Source organism: Triticum aestivum, chromosome 7D (genome assembly GCF_018294505.1).
Source record: "Triticum aestivum cultivar Chinese Spring chromosome 7D, IWGSC CS RefSeq v2.1, whole genome shotgun sequence".
NCBI classification, from domain to species: Eukaryota; Viridiplantae; Streptophyta; class Magnoliopsida; order Poales; family Poaceae; genus Triticum; species Triticum aestivum.
Genome location: NC_057814.1, coordinates 96,211,222 through 96,226,405, shown reverse-complemented (window position 1 = coordinate 96,226,405; position 15,184 = coordinate 96,211,222). Strand labels below are relative to the sequence as shown.

General features: G+C 48.2%; 1 protein-coding gene across 1 annotated transcript; it reads right to left on the bottom strand.

Moving 5' to 3' along the window:
- Nucleotides 1–10,366: 10,366 nt before the first annotated feature.
- Nucleotides 10,367–11,805, bottom strand: LOC123170887 (uncharacterized). The gene has a single exon (XM_044588609.1). It carries the CDS (start codon nucleotides 11,803–11,805, stop codon nucleotides 10,624–10,626), a length of 1,182 nt encoding a protein of 393 aa, XP_044444544.1. The 3' UTR covers nucleotides 10,367–10,623.
- Nucleotides 11,806–15,184: the final 3,379 nt, after the last annotated feature.

Sequence of the window (15,184 nt, the reverse complement as noted above, 5' to 3'; positions counted from 1 at the left end):
CTACTACCTAGATACACCTGGCTGGCTGTGTGCCCGTGTCACCGTCTGCTGCCAAATCGCCATTAATGATTACTAATTTGAGTCGCTGTTACGCGCTGCATTTACGTTGCGGTTAACGACGTCTATCATGCAATTCTTTGTTGTGTGGCGTGGATCCAATTCTATCTGGCGAGCCATCCAATAGGAATATATTCGCTCCTCCTTTCGCCCATTCTTTGGAATAAACAACCATTGTACTAGCTGAAGCCTTGCTTTGGATTTTCAACTAGATAAAGGCTCCAAAGCTAAGCACGGCCGATCGATATATGCTTTTGATGACGCAGAGAATTCCCGGTGTCTGGACACTCCACCTGTCATCACACTGGCGTTGTCATGGGACACGATTAGATTAGTCCTCGTGTTGTTGTTTCTTGCATGATTGCGTCCGGCCTCTGTGCCTATCTGGAAATGCGGAGGGAGGGATGATTTTAACGTGACCTGTCGCATGAAAGGCGAGCTTGCTTCGACAGAAATCTTGGGGAGCTCGCCGGTTGCGTGTCGAGCTCGCCTCGCCGTTGACCGGCGGCGGCGGCGACCGGTGTGTCCATGCCGGTGGCGGAGACGGCGGCGTAGGGTCAGAAGTGGGCACCGACGGGAGGAGGACTCGCGTTTGTGGAGGACACCAATGTGCACCACATTGACCTTGACCCGTCCGATCAGCGATCAGGATGGACGGGCCACTATCGATCCTTGGGCGGGCGTCGCTGGACCCCGGCCGGGCTGGGTTCGGTGCACGGGATGTGACGCCGCAGCGGCGCCTTTCGATTTCGATCGGCTACAGGAGAGAAGTACGCTCGCTGTGCCGTGCTCGCCGTCTAGTTGGTCGTCGTCGAGGGACGAGAGCTACGGCGACCATAGGGTATGGGCGTCGTACGCGGTGCCTTTTCCCCGGCTTGTCCCCTTGCCGGCCGCTGGAATCAATCGCATCGATGAATTCATTGGGGCGCTGGAGGGTTGGGTGCGGCCGGAATCATTCGTCCACGCGACGTGCCCCCCATGGCACAGGCCTTTTTTTTCGGCGGGTGGGGTTGTTGCACTTGCACTGCACCCACGCACCGGCAGCGCTGCACACAGCTGGTTCATGCGCCTGTGCGCGGCGGGCGGGCGGGCGAATAATTCGTGGCTGGCTGGCTGGCTGGCACGGCCGGCCGAGCGCGCGTCCTCTCCGGTCCCCGGAGGTTGCCGGCCGCCACCGACGTGTGCCCGACTATACTGTACTTGACTTCGGGCCTGTTTTATATGGCACGGACCTAACCTACATGAAAGAGAAAATGGTGTCATTTTCAAGTAAGCCGGACAAACACTGAGGGAGTACATTCATAGTAGTACCAATTCGAAACTCTGAAAATGATTTATGCACAATAACTACTTCAAATACCATTCTAGCACAATAACTAAAATGCATCAATCCACAAATGATTGTTGCGCTTCTCGTATTTTGATGTCCGAAAATCCTACTCTTAGTATATTCAATCATGACGCAACGTTTTTACCCAAATTTAAAATGCCGCATCATGATTGAAATGTATTCTATAGAAAACTCTAAGAGTGGGATTTTTACCGAAACTAAGAACACAACTCCACCACAGAGTTCAGGCTAGCTAAGAATACACAACTTATGATGATGATGCATTAGGGCCCTCCCGTGACTGCTCCTGCGGCCGATTGCTACTTGTGGCTCGAAAGCATTTTTGAATTATTTAGAACCCTAAAATCATTTTGAGAGATTATTTATAATGCTAGAATTGAGCTACAAAATGGGTGTGACCCTTTTTATTTAATGCTTGGGCTAGAGATAATTTCCATAAACTCCGAAAAGTATTTGAAATCTAAATTATTTTTGCGAATTTAAATTGAACCCTAAATCATTTTCGGGAATGAAATTTAATGTTCAAACTAGCGTGAAATTTTACTTGTTTAATATTTTGAGCTGAAATATATTTTCCTAAGTACCAGTTATTTATTTGAACCACTGTGAAAATTATCACAAAAAGGTTTGGAGCAAATTTGAGCTTTGAATCTAATTCAAATCAAACCGAAATAATTATAATGATCCAAAAAAGGGTTAAAAAAATATTAATATTTTGTTAGAAGGTTATTTTCCTTAAGCCCGGATATCATTTTGAGCCTCCTTGAAATTTTACTAAAATGATTTTGTTTGGAGTTGAGCTTTGAATCAATTCAAATGCAAAAGGAAAAAAGAAAACAGAAAAAAGAAAAGGAATTTCCTAGCCCAAATAGTCAAAGGCCCAGCACGACCCATGACCTATTTAACGCCCGTGGGGGAGCGAGCGAAGCAGGCCACAGCCCAACCCATGACCGGTAAGTCAGTAAGGCGGTACACCACGTTTTAATCATAGCCGCAGGACCTCGATCCGACAGCAGAACGATGGCCCTTGGGACCGAGATGATGTTCCTCATGTTTTTGCGGCAAAGATGAAGTTGTAGCGCTGTTTCTCCCCTTGGGTGTCTCCCTGACGTGACATGTCGCTCTCTGGTTGTTCTTGCTCCATCTCTGATGTAGCTGCGTTTTTTGTGTCGTCGTTGGGAATACCGAAAGTTTTGTTCAAAAGATGGTTGTTCTTTGGGATTTCCGATCTATACGAAGACTGCTACAATAGTGGCTTATTCTCTGGGACGTTGGTTTAGCTAGATCTTAGCACAAGGATATCCCCGGCCACATGATACAACGTTAGACATGCTCTGGCAATGGAGCAACAACAACAATGTTGTTTCATCTCTTGTTGAAGATCGAGCTTTTCTAGCTCTTTGAGGACCCGATTGTAGTTTTCGACAATATCTCGTATCATTGGAAGTCTTTTTACATCAAAGTCTAGGGCTCGATTGATAAAAATAATATAGGGACAAGACCAACAGGGTGATGAGCTGCCTATAACATGCTCTCTAGTTTTTGTTGGCAAACGACCATAATATTTGGTACGTTCATGACACCTCTTGACGGAGCAAGATCCTATTTGGCGCTTTAAGCGTCGCTTGCTACATTTTTTCCATCTGGCGCGCCCCGACCCCCCATATCCAAATGGGTCGACCCATCTAAGCATGTAAAGAGCAATCTCACCCAGATTTTGGAAGCTCATGGAAGCTTCAGATAGTTTTCTTTTCTTTTACGTTTGTAGTATTTCTGGGCCGGTTTTTTTGTTTTCCTTTTTCACTTTTTCTTATTTGTTTTCTTTTTCCATATGCAAGATTTTTTTTAAAATTAAAAAGGAAAAAAATCAACTTCATCAAATTTTCTCAAATTCATTAACTTTTTCTCATTTTTATCAACTTTTTATAAATTTACGATCTTTTTTGAAATTGGTAATTTTCTTTTAAAATGTTGAACTTTTTCTCAATTTTGTGATTTTCACCTTTATTTGTTATCTCTTTTTCAAATTCCTGATATTTTTTCGATTTATGAACTTTTTTCAAATTAGTGAACATGTTTCAAAATCTTAATTTTTTAAATATCCATGAATCTTCCACATTTTCGAATTTTTATTTTTTTAATATTCTTGCACTTTTTTAAAAAATTATGGTTTTTTTGCATTTTAGGAACCTTTTCCAAATTTATAATTAGTTTGTCAAACCTGTTAGCGGTCAACAGGTCAATTATCGAGCGGTCAACCCTGAGAACGAAGCGAGGGGGATCGGGGGTTCCTTGCTGGGCCAGACCATTTGTGTAGCGCCTGAGCGCCGCTGCGCTTACCTTGGGGCAGAAGGCGTGAATTAGGAGCTCTCCTAAGGGTTTTCGCCGGAATATCTTATTCTTGGCCCGCAACGAAGCATAGAGGCAACACAGTACGAATTATGCACCCACTCTGAGTAACGGGACTGACCCCCTCAAAAAAAAAAGGGACTGACATTCTAGCATGACTTTTTTTTTCGGCCGTCATCTTTTCTTGTAGCAGTTCGCGTTTTCTGACGGTTTTATGTTTTTTCACCAGTTTCGTTCGATTCATTTATATTTCGGTGTTTTCTGTTTCTTTTTTTTTCAGGTTTCACTGAATTTTCTTCCCCCCCTTTTCCTTCTGTTTCTTCTCTTTCGGTTTTAAAAATAGATGATCATTTTTTAAAATTTGAGAACATTCTTAAAATTTCATGAACATCTTAAACCGTTAAACATTTTCAAAAATGGTGAATATTTTTGAAAATCCCTGAACATTGTTATGATGCATGAACATTGTTTAAAATATGTGAATTTTTTAAATATATGTCCATTTTATAAAATTGTTATTATTTTTTGTTGAAATTGTGTCGAATATTGTGTACAAGGTAGGTTACAGTTGGACTTGTGGTTGTATTGTGTTTAGATAAGATACAGAGTCGTGTCCAAGTAGGACACTTGTATCTTAGGCCTCTCATATATAGTGGGGGTACACACACAATGTAACCTATGCCAACATAATAGCACCGGAACGCAGGGGAAGCCAGCGGCATGTGCCGGTGTCCAGGGCGACCGGGTGCGGTATTGTAGCGGTGTCATGGGGAGGAGCGCCCATAGTCAGGCCCCCGGGATGTAGCCATATCGGTGAACCTCGTTAACAAATCTCGGTGTCGTGCTCGTGTGATTGCTTGGTCCTCGGATGATCGACGGTGTGCCTCCGATTTATTCTAATAAATGGTATCAGAGCTAGGTTGTTCGGAGGTCGCCTGTGTGTTGATCTAGAGTATGGTGTCGAAAAGTTGATCGCTCGGGAGAGTTCAGCAGCGGATTGGATAGAGTCGAGACAGCGAAGGTGCAGTTCAGAGCAGTACTTTTTTGGTGAAATCGAAGCACGGAAGCAGGTAGAGTTCTCGGCGAGATCGGGATCGATCCAGGCGGAAGCAGCGCCACGTAGGGCATGTGGCTTGACAGCAATTGGGCAGCAGGCGTGTGCCGACAGCAGGCTAGAGCATTGCGTGTACCAGACCCACGCGGCCCAAGCAGCGCGAGGCGCACCGAGTGCTCTCGTGCGGGTGCGAGCAGGTCTGCAGGGCGCAGCTCGGAATCAGCACAAGGGCAACCCACGCACCCTGGCGTCCCAGGCTAGACGCGTGCCTAATAGAAAAGAAGGAAAAGAGGCTGCGAGCTGATCGATCAGGAGGCTGGATGAGATACGAATGACATCGTGAGGATTTGTTTGAGACAAAAAGAAAAAAGGCTACAGGACCACGTGTGTGTGTGCATGAGAGCAGTTTGGTTGGATCAAGTTTTGTCCTTTGTTCTGCTATAAGGTACACGGAGAAGCCAACAAACAGTGACAGAAAAGAAGAAGAATTGTGCATTTTGCACGGAAGTTTTTTTTCTGGGTCGGTTTACTGTGATGGCTTGGAACACGTGGGCAGATGGCGGAGGCGCGGACAAGCGTGTCATATGGGATGTGCATAATAGGCTTGTGGAGTCTGGTGCATGTCGTGTAGCCGGACAAGTTCGGCTGGGTCGGACTAGACAGTCTGACGGATCGACGCGAGTCGGTTGTTACAGAAGACGGTGGTGGGATAGGCGATGACGACGTAGGAGCGTGATGCTGATGGTGACCGACTTCTGGGGCGTGGAAACACGTGGCGCAGGCCCCGAGGGCTTGTGTGGCTTCGACAAGACTATGGCGCGGGGTTGATTCAAGACGGTGTACATGAGAGCTTGGAGTCGACGGGGTGCGGGGTGGCACGTACAACCACCATGGAGTCATGTTGAAGGTGGAGCTGGATTGAGGGACTACGGCGTAAGTGCACAGAGAGTCAAAGCCTATTCAGCTGGAGAAGAGCGAGTGACACGTAGTTCGGACTGGAGCCCAGTGGTCTGATGGAAGCGTGAAACTTGTCATCGGTCGGTGATGATCGGTGGTACTCTGCAGTGGGGGTTGAGTGGTGTGGGTTCGCGACCCTTGAGACTCGATCGGGACAGCAGAGGCTCGACGCGGTAATAGCGGCGAGGCGTGCGGTACGCACAGGACATGGAGACGGGACAGGGCTCTGGTGGTTATACATGTGGTGAGACAACTGCAAATTTGACTTGGGATGACTACAAACAATGGTGAAATTCCTTCATGTTTCAGACAGGCGGTCAAGAAAAGAGCGGTGATGTTGAGTTCAGGTAACTCTTATGTGTGACACCCAATATGTGAGTTGTTCACTTTCACGCGGGTCAGTGATCAGTGTGTGATGGCGTTGGACTGATACTTTGGAAGTTGGGAGCACAAACTAGAGTAACAAGGAACTTAATGTTGCTCGAGTGTTGACTGTGATCAAGAAAAAAAGGAACTACAAGTTGCAGGTGGAGTCATATGGAGTCTTTGGAGTAGCAGCGGTGCTCATGGGATAAACTCAAGTCCAATGTACATGGGAGTTTGACGCATGGACGAATTCAAGGTGGTGGAGAATATTCGCCAAGGTGGAGTTTGTTGGAATTGTGTCGAATATTGTGTACAAGGTAGGTTACAGTTGGACTTGTAGTTGTATTGTGTTTAGATAAGGTACAGAGTCGTGTCCAAGTAGGACACTTGTATCTTAGGCCTCTCATATATAGTGGGGGTACACACACGATGTAACCTATGCCAACACAATAGCACTGGAACGCAGGGAAAGCCGGCGGCATGTGCCGGTGTCTAGGGCGACCGGGTGCAGTATTGTAGCGGTGTCATGGGGAGGAGCGCCCATAGTCAGGCCCCGGGGATGTAGCCATATCGGTGAACCTCGTTAACAAATCTCGGTGTCGTGCTCGTGTGATTGCTTGGTCCTCGGATGATTGACGGTGTGCCTCGGATTTATTCTAACATTTTTAAAATCTGAACATTTTTTAACTACAAACTCGTGTAAATCTCTGCATTATTCTTTACTAATGAACAAGAATTGCGGTAGGGGATATTCCCTACTATTTTTTGTCAAAAAGAAACGTTTTTTAAATCCCCAAACATATTTTGAATGGTCGACATTTTCAAGACATGTCAAGAAAACAGAAGCCGGTTTTTCTCCCGAGCCATGCTGGTTTTTCAGAGGGGCGAGCCCCACGAATAAGAAAAAAAAAACTAAGTAGCGGATCAAGACGAGCGAGAGAAGCAGGCGCTATTGGGCCCAACCCACCACGCGTTAACGGAGGAAATTCGTCGCGCAACGGCCTCCTTCACTTTGAACGGGACTCGGTCAGTCAGCGACATTTTTTATTTTATTTTGCGGAAACATTTCTTTATTTTCGACAAGGACTTGGTCAGCGACATCGACACCACACTGACTGGTGGCTGCTAGTAGTATAGTCCCAGGATCAGAAAAGTGGCGCCCAAAGCAACGTGCGTTCACTCTACACGGTCGGGTCAAACGCCAAAAGGTCAGACCACCAGTACAGTAGTACACACGGACGGGTTTTCAGCCAGCGTCACTCCCTATCCACGTCGCCCTCACTGACCCGCGCAGAGTTCGCTTCAAAATCTCACTCATCGAGCCGAAGACGAGGAAAATTCTCCCGATTCAGACGGTTACCAACTTCCCCAGGTGGCCGGCGAGGCGGCGACTGCTCCCCCAAAAGCTTCTGTTTGTAGCTACACGTACGTACTTGCGGGCCGATGACTCACAAGTCGATCGCACTTGTGCTGGTGGAAGAGTACGAAAGGAACAGCCCCTCGTCTTGGAGCGGACCGCCACTCACTCGTGGATTAACAATGGGACTTTGCTCTAGCAATTCACGCGGTATGGATGCATAAATGACGAACTTCCACCGCCGCCCGGCCGTGCTGGTGTCGGGGCTTCCGTGGCAATGACGATGTGGGTGAGCGATGTCGGAGTGGTGACAATGGTTGATGTAGTCGGGTCGGTCTTCTTTGGTGTGTTCGCGGATTGTTTGTTGTTGTGAAGTCGAGGCTGCATGCATGCTGCGGCGGGGATGATGACGGGCATCGGATGGTTCGTTTGCCGATCTACGATGACACCGGCCTTGCACAGTTCTACTTCGTAGCTATTTGTCAGAGTCGAGTCGAAGTTGTGTTGCCCTCGTCGCGAGTAGCAAAGTGCTTGGCATGGACTTCGTGTAACTCCACGCACCCTCTACTGGATGGGTTGGATTGGCGGTCGTCTGTTGTGAAGTTGCAGTCCCTTGCTAATGAAGAAGGGACAACGATAATGCTTACTCAGAAAGAAGTGTTTGATGGTGTCACTAATGTGCTAGCTCGATGAGACCTTCTTTATACTGTTTGTATGGATTATCTTCTGCGTGCCTCTGCCCCTCAACGCATCGTGGCATTTTTCACATGTTTTTTGTTACGGAAACACTAACGCCCACACGTGTGGGCGTTTGCATCTCGCCCACACACGTGGATCCGCGTCCGTTTGTGGGTGCACGAATTTTGGCATGTTTGTGGTGCCACGTAGGACTGGGCTGGTGTGTGGGCATTCATCCGGTCGCACACGTCCGTTCACCACAGGGAGGGGCCGGTGTGTGGGCGTTTAGCAATTCGCCCACACGCCAGTTTTCACTCACGCACAAGGGCTGGTGTGTGGACATTTGCCATCTCGCCCACACGCCCGTCTCCTCTCCCACACCCAAACTGCAAGTTGCCATGCGTTTTACAGTGTACATGGCAACTGCCCTAGTGTGCTTGTAAGCAGATGGCAACTCTCTTTTTTTTTACCCGAATATGTCAGTTGCCATATGTTTTGCAGGGTACACGGCAACTGCCCTAGTGTGCTTGTAAGCAGATGGCAACTCTCTTTTTTACCCGAACATATTGTTTTGCCATGTCTCTTTGCAGCGCTACATGGCAACCACCTAGTCTATACTCCTAATGGAGCAGTTGGTAGTCTCACTTTCAGGTTTTTTCGTCCCACCTTTCATGGTTTTTTTATACCTCCTCCCACCTTTGCTGGTTTTTTTTAGATTTTTTTTCGTCCCCTCCCCCCACTTCATCGGTTTATTTTCGCGTCACCCTCTCACGAAATGAAAGAAATCTGAACAGATCAGAACTTTCCATACTGACGCAAGTTATTTAGTAATGTAGAATCAATCACGAACAATCTCTATAGATCAATCTAAGTTAATTAACCTTATCTTAAATCACTCAATCACATTAATTAGAAAACAAATAATTGATTTTCAGAAAAATCGCTCAATCACATTAACCTTACCTTAACTCACGGATGGTAATCAATCTCCAAAAGGAAACAATACATCGAGGGAGCAGTAAATAAACTCCCTTTCTTATGACATGTATATGATCTTCCCTTCCCACTCCGTTGTCGAGCGTTCTTGATTCTCGAGGCCGATGCTTGGGCTGCGTCACTGGGTCGCGACGGTGCCGGAGGACGAGGACGGCGAGGCCGGGTGCCGCGGCACCGCGTTGGCCGCGGCGGGTGAAGGGGGCGAAGAAGGGCGGCTTCCCTGGCCGTGGCCGTGGCCCTGGGAGTTGGTGCGGTGGAAGCGGCACTTGAAGGACCCGGCGTGGGTGGCCGGCGCGCAGACGCACTTGGAAGCCGGGCCATGGCCCGCGCCAGACGAGGCCGACCCGGGCCACCTCCTCCGCTTATTCTTGGAGCTGTGGCTGGCCGATTTGTTATAATACACATAATCCATATTGTTATGCACTAGCACGTGTGTGTGTGAAATAGATGGATTATGGTCCCGTACCCAATAAGATGGATATGTGTGTGTGTTAGAAAGAGAGAGGGAGAGGGGGAGAGAGAGTGAGGAAGAGGGAGGGAGAGTGTGTGTGTGAGGATTTAATGGTAAAAATGGTCGCCAATGTCACTTGATATGTATGAGAATATTAATATTGAACTCTTAAAGTTAATGTGGCCCCGTTGCAACGCACGGACGTTCTTCTATGTTAGTAGGTGGCAACTCCTAAGGTTTTCAAACCATGGCAACTGTAGTAAACCATACCATACATGGCAACTGCTTAGTGTTAGTAGGTGGTAACCCCTAAAGTTTTCAAATCATGGCAACTATAGTAAACCAGACCATACATGGCAACAACTGCAGTTGTCCAAAAATGGCATCTGGCACTTGACCTGAGATGGCAACTGCAGTTGAGCAACCATGGCAACTGTAGTTGTCCGACATGGCAACTGTAGTTCAGCAACATGGCAACTGCGGGTAAACGACATTGAAGAGGGTCCGGACCATGGCAACTACGGGGACGCGTGGTGACTGTCACGCTGGGCGTGCGGGACCGTAAGGTAGGTGGCTGAGAGAGGTCGTGTGGGCGCTAATTGTTTTGCCCACATGTAGGCGTGTGAGAGAGGGACTGCAAGGGAAAAAAAGAAGCGTGTGGGCGCTAGTTGTTTTGCTCACACGTAGACGTGTGGGCTGGTCCTCTTAGATACCGTACAAAATATGTGGGCAAACCCCTTAACACCCACGCGTGTGGACGTTATCGGCGTCCTTCTGTTAACTAACCGGACAATTATCTTTTTAACTAATGGATGAAACAAATCTTTGACCTTCCTTTAAAAAATAATAAATGACGAATTGGCCAAAATTGCATTCCAGAAGTTCTCATCCGACCATGGCGACAAGGAAAGAAATCACATCAACAATTCTGCATGCACGAGGCATGAGTTCGTGCGTGCAATCCAATGCAACTGCGACGGAGCTAAGGCACGGACGCCGTGAAGGCATCACCGCGGCCTCCGCTTCTTCCAGAGGTAGATTATCAGAGAGAACCCGCCGCCGCCGTCCCGCAGCTCGGCCTCTTCCGCCGTGACCCACTCGGTCACCGTCGCCACGCTGCCGGCCGACGACGACGCCGCGGACGTCGACGCCACGGACACCGTCGGGGACGAGTCCGAGCCCGACCTGAACGGCCCGCGCCTCCAAGATCCCCTCATATCGCTCTCGCCGCTGCTGTCGGCATGGCGGCTCCGGAAGGAGTTCTGCCTTAACGCGTGCATGCCGACGTCTCCATCCTCCATGTCGTCGTCGTCCACCGGGTTCGCCTCGTCAGTGTCGAAACGGAGGACGAAGACGGCGGCGGCGTCCGGGGCGAAGAGCCAGCCGTGGAGGTCCCACGTGACGCGGACGGCGCGGCCGCCGTGCGGGAGGTCGAGCCTCTCGCTGCCGCGGAACTTCCACGGGAGGCGCCGGACCTGGAGGGCCCTCTTGCCGTCCAGGGCCACCCACATGGCCGCCTCCTCCACGGCGACGGACACCTCGTGCTCCTCGCCAGCGACGGCCACGGTGGTGGTGTACGCGCCGCCGCATCCTGGGGGGTAGGCGTTCTCGCGGCGCGAGAGGAGGAGTCCAGCCGACGCCGCCGGCGAAGGCAAGGACGACTGGAGGTCGCCAGCGGCCAGGGCGAGCTCGCCGTCGATCGACACGAGCACGAAGTACCCGGACAGCGGCTCGGGCCGGCGCGGCGCGAGGCGGGCGCGCGAGAGGTCCCACGAGAAGGCGACGGAATGTCCGGACGCGCCGGAGAATCGCTTGGATCCGCGCCGCCGCCACGGGAGCAGCGGCAGGAGGACAAACCGCGTGGGCGCGGCGCCGCCGGCGAGGCCGATGTCGACGGTGAGGACGAGGCCCAGCGCGGCGCGGGACCAAGACAGGTTGATCGCGCCGAGGTGCGTCCAGTAGACGGACGTCGCCGAGGAGGCCTTGGCGGCGGAGGAGTCGGCCCGGCCGCTGGCGAAGCAGGAGAGTGGCATCTGGTAAGCGCGCTGGACGCGGAGGCGGTGGTGGGATTGGTTTTTGAGTGGGCGACTCGGCCGGAGGTGGAGCCGGGAGTTGTTGCGGCAGTGAGCACGTGGCGGCGACTTGATGGGAAAGGGTGCCTGCCGAAGGTTGACGGGATTTGCTTCCATTTCTTCTTCTTTATTTTGGGTCGCTGTGGCCCGCACGGTACTCTATTGTGTCGTGTTTTTTCTTTTTAATTTCAGACTTCTAAAACATCCCGATTGCCTGCTTCCTACGTAGTGTTTCTGTCAAGTAATAGTATCTTCATCTCTATCTCTATCTCCACTTACTTATACTACCTAAAAGAACAGTAAGGTTCCGTTTCCCGTCTTACGTCGGTCCTCCTTCGTCCGCCTTTCGTCGAGCATTCCGCTCCTCTTCGGCGTGCACATGGGCCAAGCCCAGCAAGACCGCGCCAGCCCACATGTCCCTCACACGTTCTCCTCTTCGCCAGCAACAGCCCACCCCTCGTCTCCTCTGCCGCACCTCGCCCTTCTCTGTTGGACCTCGTCGCCGCCGACCTCTGGTCCGCCATCACCGTCTGGACCCCTCCCCACACCCCGCCAGCACGCCACCAGACGCCCTCCTCGCCCACGCGCGGTGGCCTCTCGAATCCCACGGCTGCGCTCGCCCCTGTCGGCTGCGCTCGCCCCTGTCCTCGCCGGCGTGGCAGCCTCAGGACAGGTAGACCCCAGCTCCGCCGCCTGCGGCAACAGGTCTTTCCTCCACCGCCTTGGGCCAAGGAGACCAGCCGCCTCCTCCTCTCGTGACGCACCAGCCTGAATGTTGGTTACTTACACTATTTTTAATTCAATTGACCTTTTCAATGCAGATTATTGAAACTCTTATGAAGTGGCGATTGACTAGAATCAGGGGCAAGCTGTGGATTTGTTTGCTTGAACAATAGAGATTGCTTGGATTAAGTGCGGGTGAAGATGTACTTGTCTATATCTGAAATGAAAAACCTGATGAAGATCCTTTCGAGGTAAGGTTCTCGTTGACTGTTCGTTCTTTGATCTCTTTTCCCATCTCCTTATAGTCATTTCTTAGTTCTATTTTTTGGGTAGGCGTCAGATGTGCCTCTTCTCGCACTGAACAGGGCCATCAAAAGAGCAGTCAAACAAGCTACACTGCAGTAGGAAAAACAATGATACATGGCACTCTCCCAATGTGCTCGCCCAGTATAATGTAAAAATAGTAGTAGCTTCTTGTTCTTCAGAAAGTAAATGTAAACATCTGTTGTAAGATTCCAATACAGGTAAGATTTTGATGTGAGATAATAGTTGTGTTATATTTATAAAACAAGGTTCTGTACTCAGTCTAATGTTTCGTGCAGGTAAAGGCAACAGCTGCTAGCTGCTCTGCCACATGTGCAAAAACAAACTTAATCCTTTGCCGAAAATAATTGTACTAAGCACTAAGGCAGGGGTGAAGCCAGTAGTCAATGGGTTATCTCCATACTCGAGGTTCAGCACTAATTACTATAGATTAGTGTGGTATTGCCGAAAACAATAGTACCAAGCACTAACACAATCACCTGAGTATATTACATGGGTATAGCACTGATTACTATTTGATTAGCATCAATTTCTACAGGTTTTGAAGGTAAGAGATTCAAAGTCTGGCTGTAATCTCATTGCGGTCGTTTCTTATCTTCAATGGGGACTGCATGTTTTCAACACCATTTTTATCCCATATCCAATAGTTCTGATGGCAAATAGACACTGTGTTACTTTAACTTTTTTTGTATGGGCGTGTCCTTTTATTACGTTGGAACTTGGAAGCGGTGTTGCATTTGTGACACTAAAAGTTGTACCTGCTAATGATACCAGGTGGTATCTTGAGAATGTGTTATTTTCTTGAAATAACCACCATTGTTTCGTCACTTGGTCTTTATCTTAAAAGATGGAGCACATATTGGCATACACTAAAACATAGTAACAGGCTTGCCGATCAAAACATCTGTTGTCGGCTTGTTCATCTTGTATATTAGTTAAAACCAGATGGAGAGTGAGTCTGAAATACAGAATAGTTTTTTCATCGTCGCGAAATATTATATTGCTTTAATCAATTTGTATATATACATTTTTTTCCATGGCTGCCAAACACCCCGTCCAAATAAAGCACAATCAATCTACGCATTATATTGCCAGATGCAACCCCAAAAAAACAATCGCCAGATGTGCAATTGAGGGTGGTGGAAATCTTGGTCTGGGAAGGAGGAGATAATTTGATGAAGGAGAAAAAGAAGAAGAAAAGGAAGAAGAAAATAAATAAGAAAAACAAGAATAATATGTATAAATTTGACATGATTAGTGTTGGACCACTAGAATTTTATGCTCCTTGTCCATTTAATTTTATGCTCCCGTTGCAACGCACGGGCAATTACCTAGTTTTCTAAAAAAAAGGTAGTAATAGTACGAATTTTTTACGGCTTTGCCATCGCGCGAAATCGCACTCAGATCTCTTGATCGTGTGATTTGCGACGATGCGGAGCGAAGAGCCGGAGACGACCGAGGAGATGAAGAAGGTCCGTGGTACATGAGGAGGTGACAGGGGAGAGGACAAATGCGCGGGGGGAGATTGCATGACGTGGCGGGGTTAGAGGGATGGATGAGGGCATCAACATGATCGCCTTTGGTTTGGGTGAGGGCAGGGCAACTAGGTGACTAGTAATGGCGCCGGTTGTAAATGTGGAAATGAATGTGGGATTTGATTATTTGCCATAGGTTTCGCCACGGTTTTCATCGTCATTTATCTTTTGCATACCTTTGCTTGACGATTTGCCCGTTTTACTTGGTCGACACAATTTTTGTATTGCGTAACTTTTTTTTAAAGAAACTTTCAATCTATTCATCTTCAATTATGGCAATACAACGAACATAAAAAAAATTACATCCAGATTCGTAGACCACCTAGCGATGACTACAAGCACTGAAGCGAGCGCAACTAAATTGACTAGCTAAATACTCGGACGTTGCCACTAATGGAAAAAATAGTATATGTTGCGGCATCAATGTAGAGGTACCTCTGTTATGAGCATGAGCACGAAGCTAATTCTTTTACCACCTCAAGAATGAACACCTTTATCTTTGCCGACCACCATTTAAGTACCACAATGAGCCCGACTCAACACTCTTGTTTTGTTTTGAAACAATATCAAATTGCATTCACGTTAAAGATGTCAAAATGAACTAAAATATTTTTCATTGTAATATTTTGTTTGGATAAACCATTTGAAACACAATTCACATACATAAATCATATGCATAGCAAACACATGCCATACATAGATCGATCTGTCACCCACACTTGGTCCAATCCATAATTACAAATTTACTCAAATATAACATACTCAAATACAACAGAAGCACTTCTCACTTCGGCTCCAACCTTTATTCGAGAAAAATTCAGTACTTTACTTATTATGAAGACAACGCTGATTGAACTAAATAAGCTTGTACTATACATTGTTCCTGGCATGGCATCAGTAGAAAACACAAATCA

Coding starts and splice junctions, on each gene's coding strand:
- LOC123170887 (XM_044588609.1), bottom strand. CDS start 11,805: ATGGAAGCAAATCCCGTCAACCTTCGGCAGGCACCCTTTCCCATCAAG.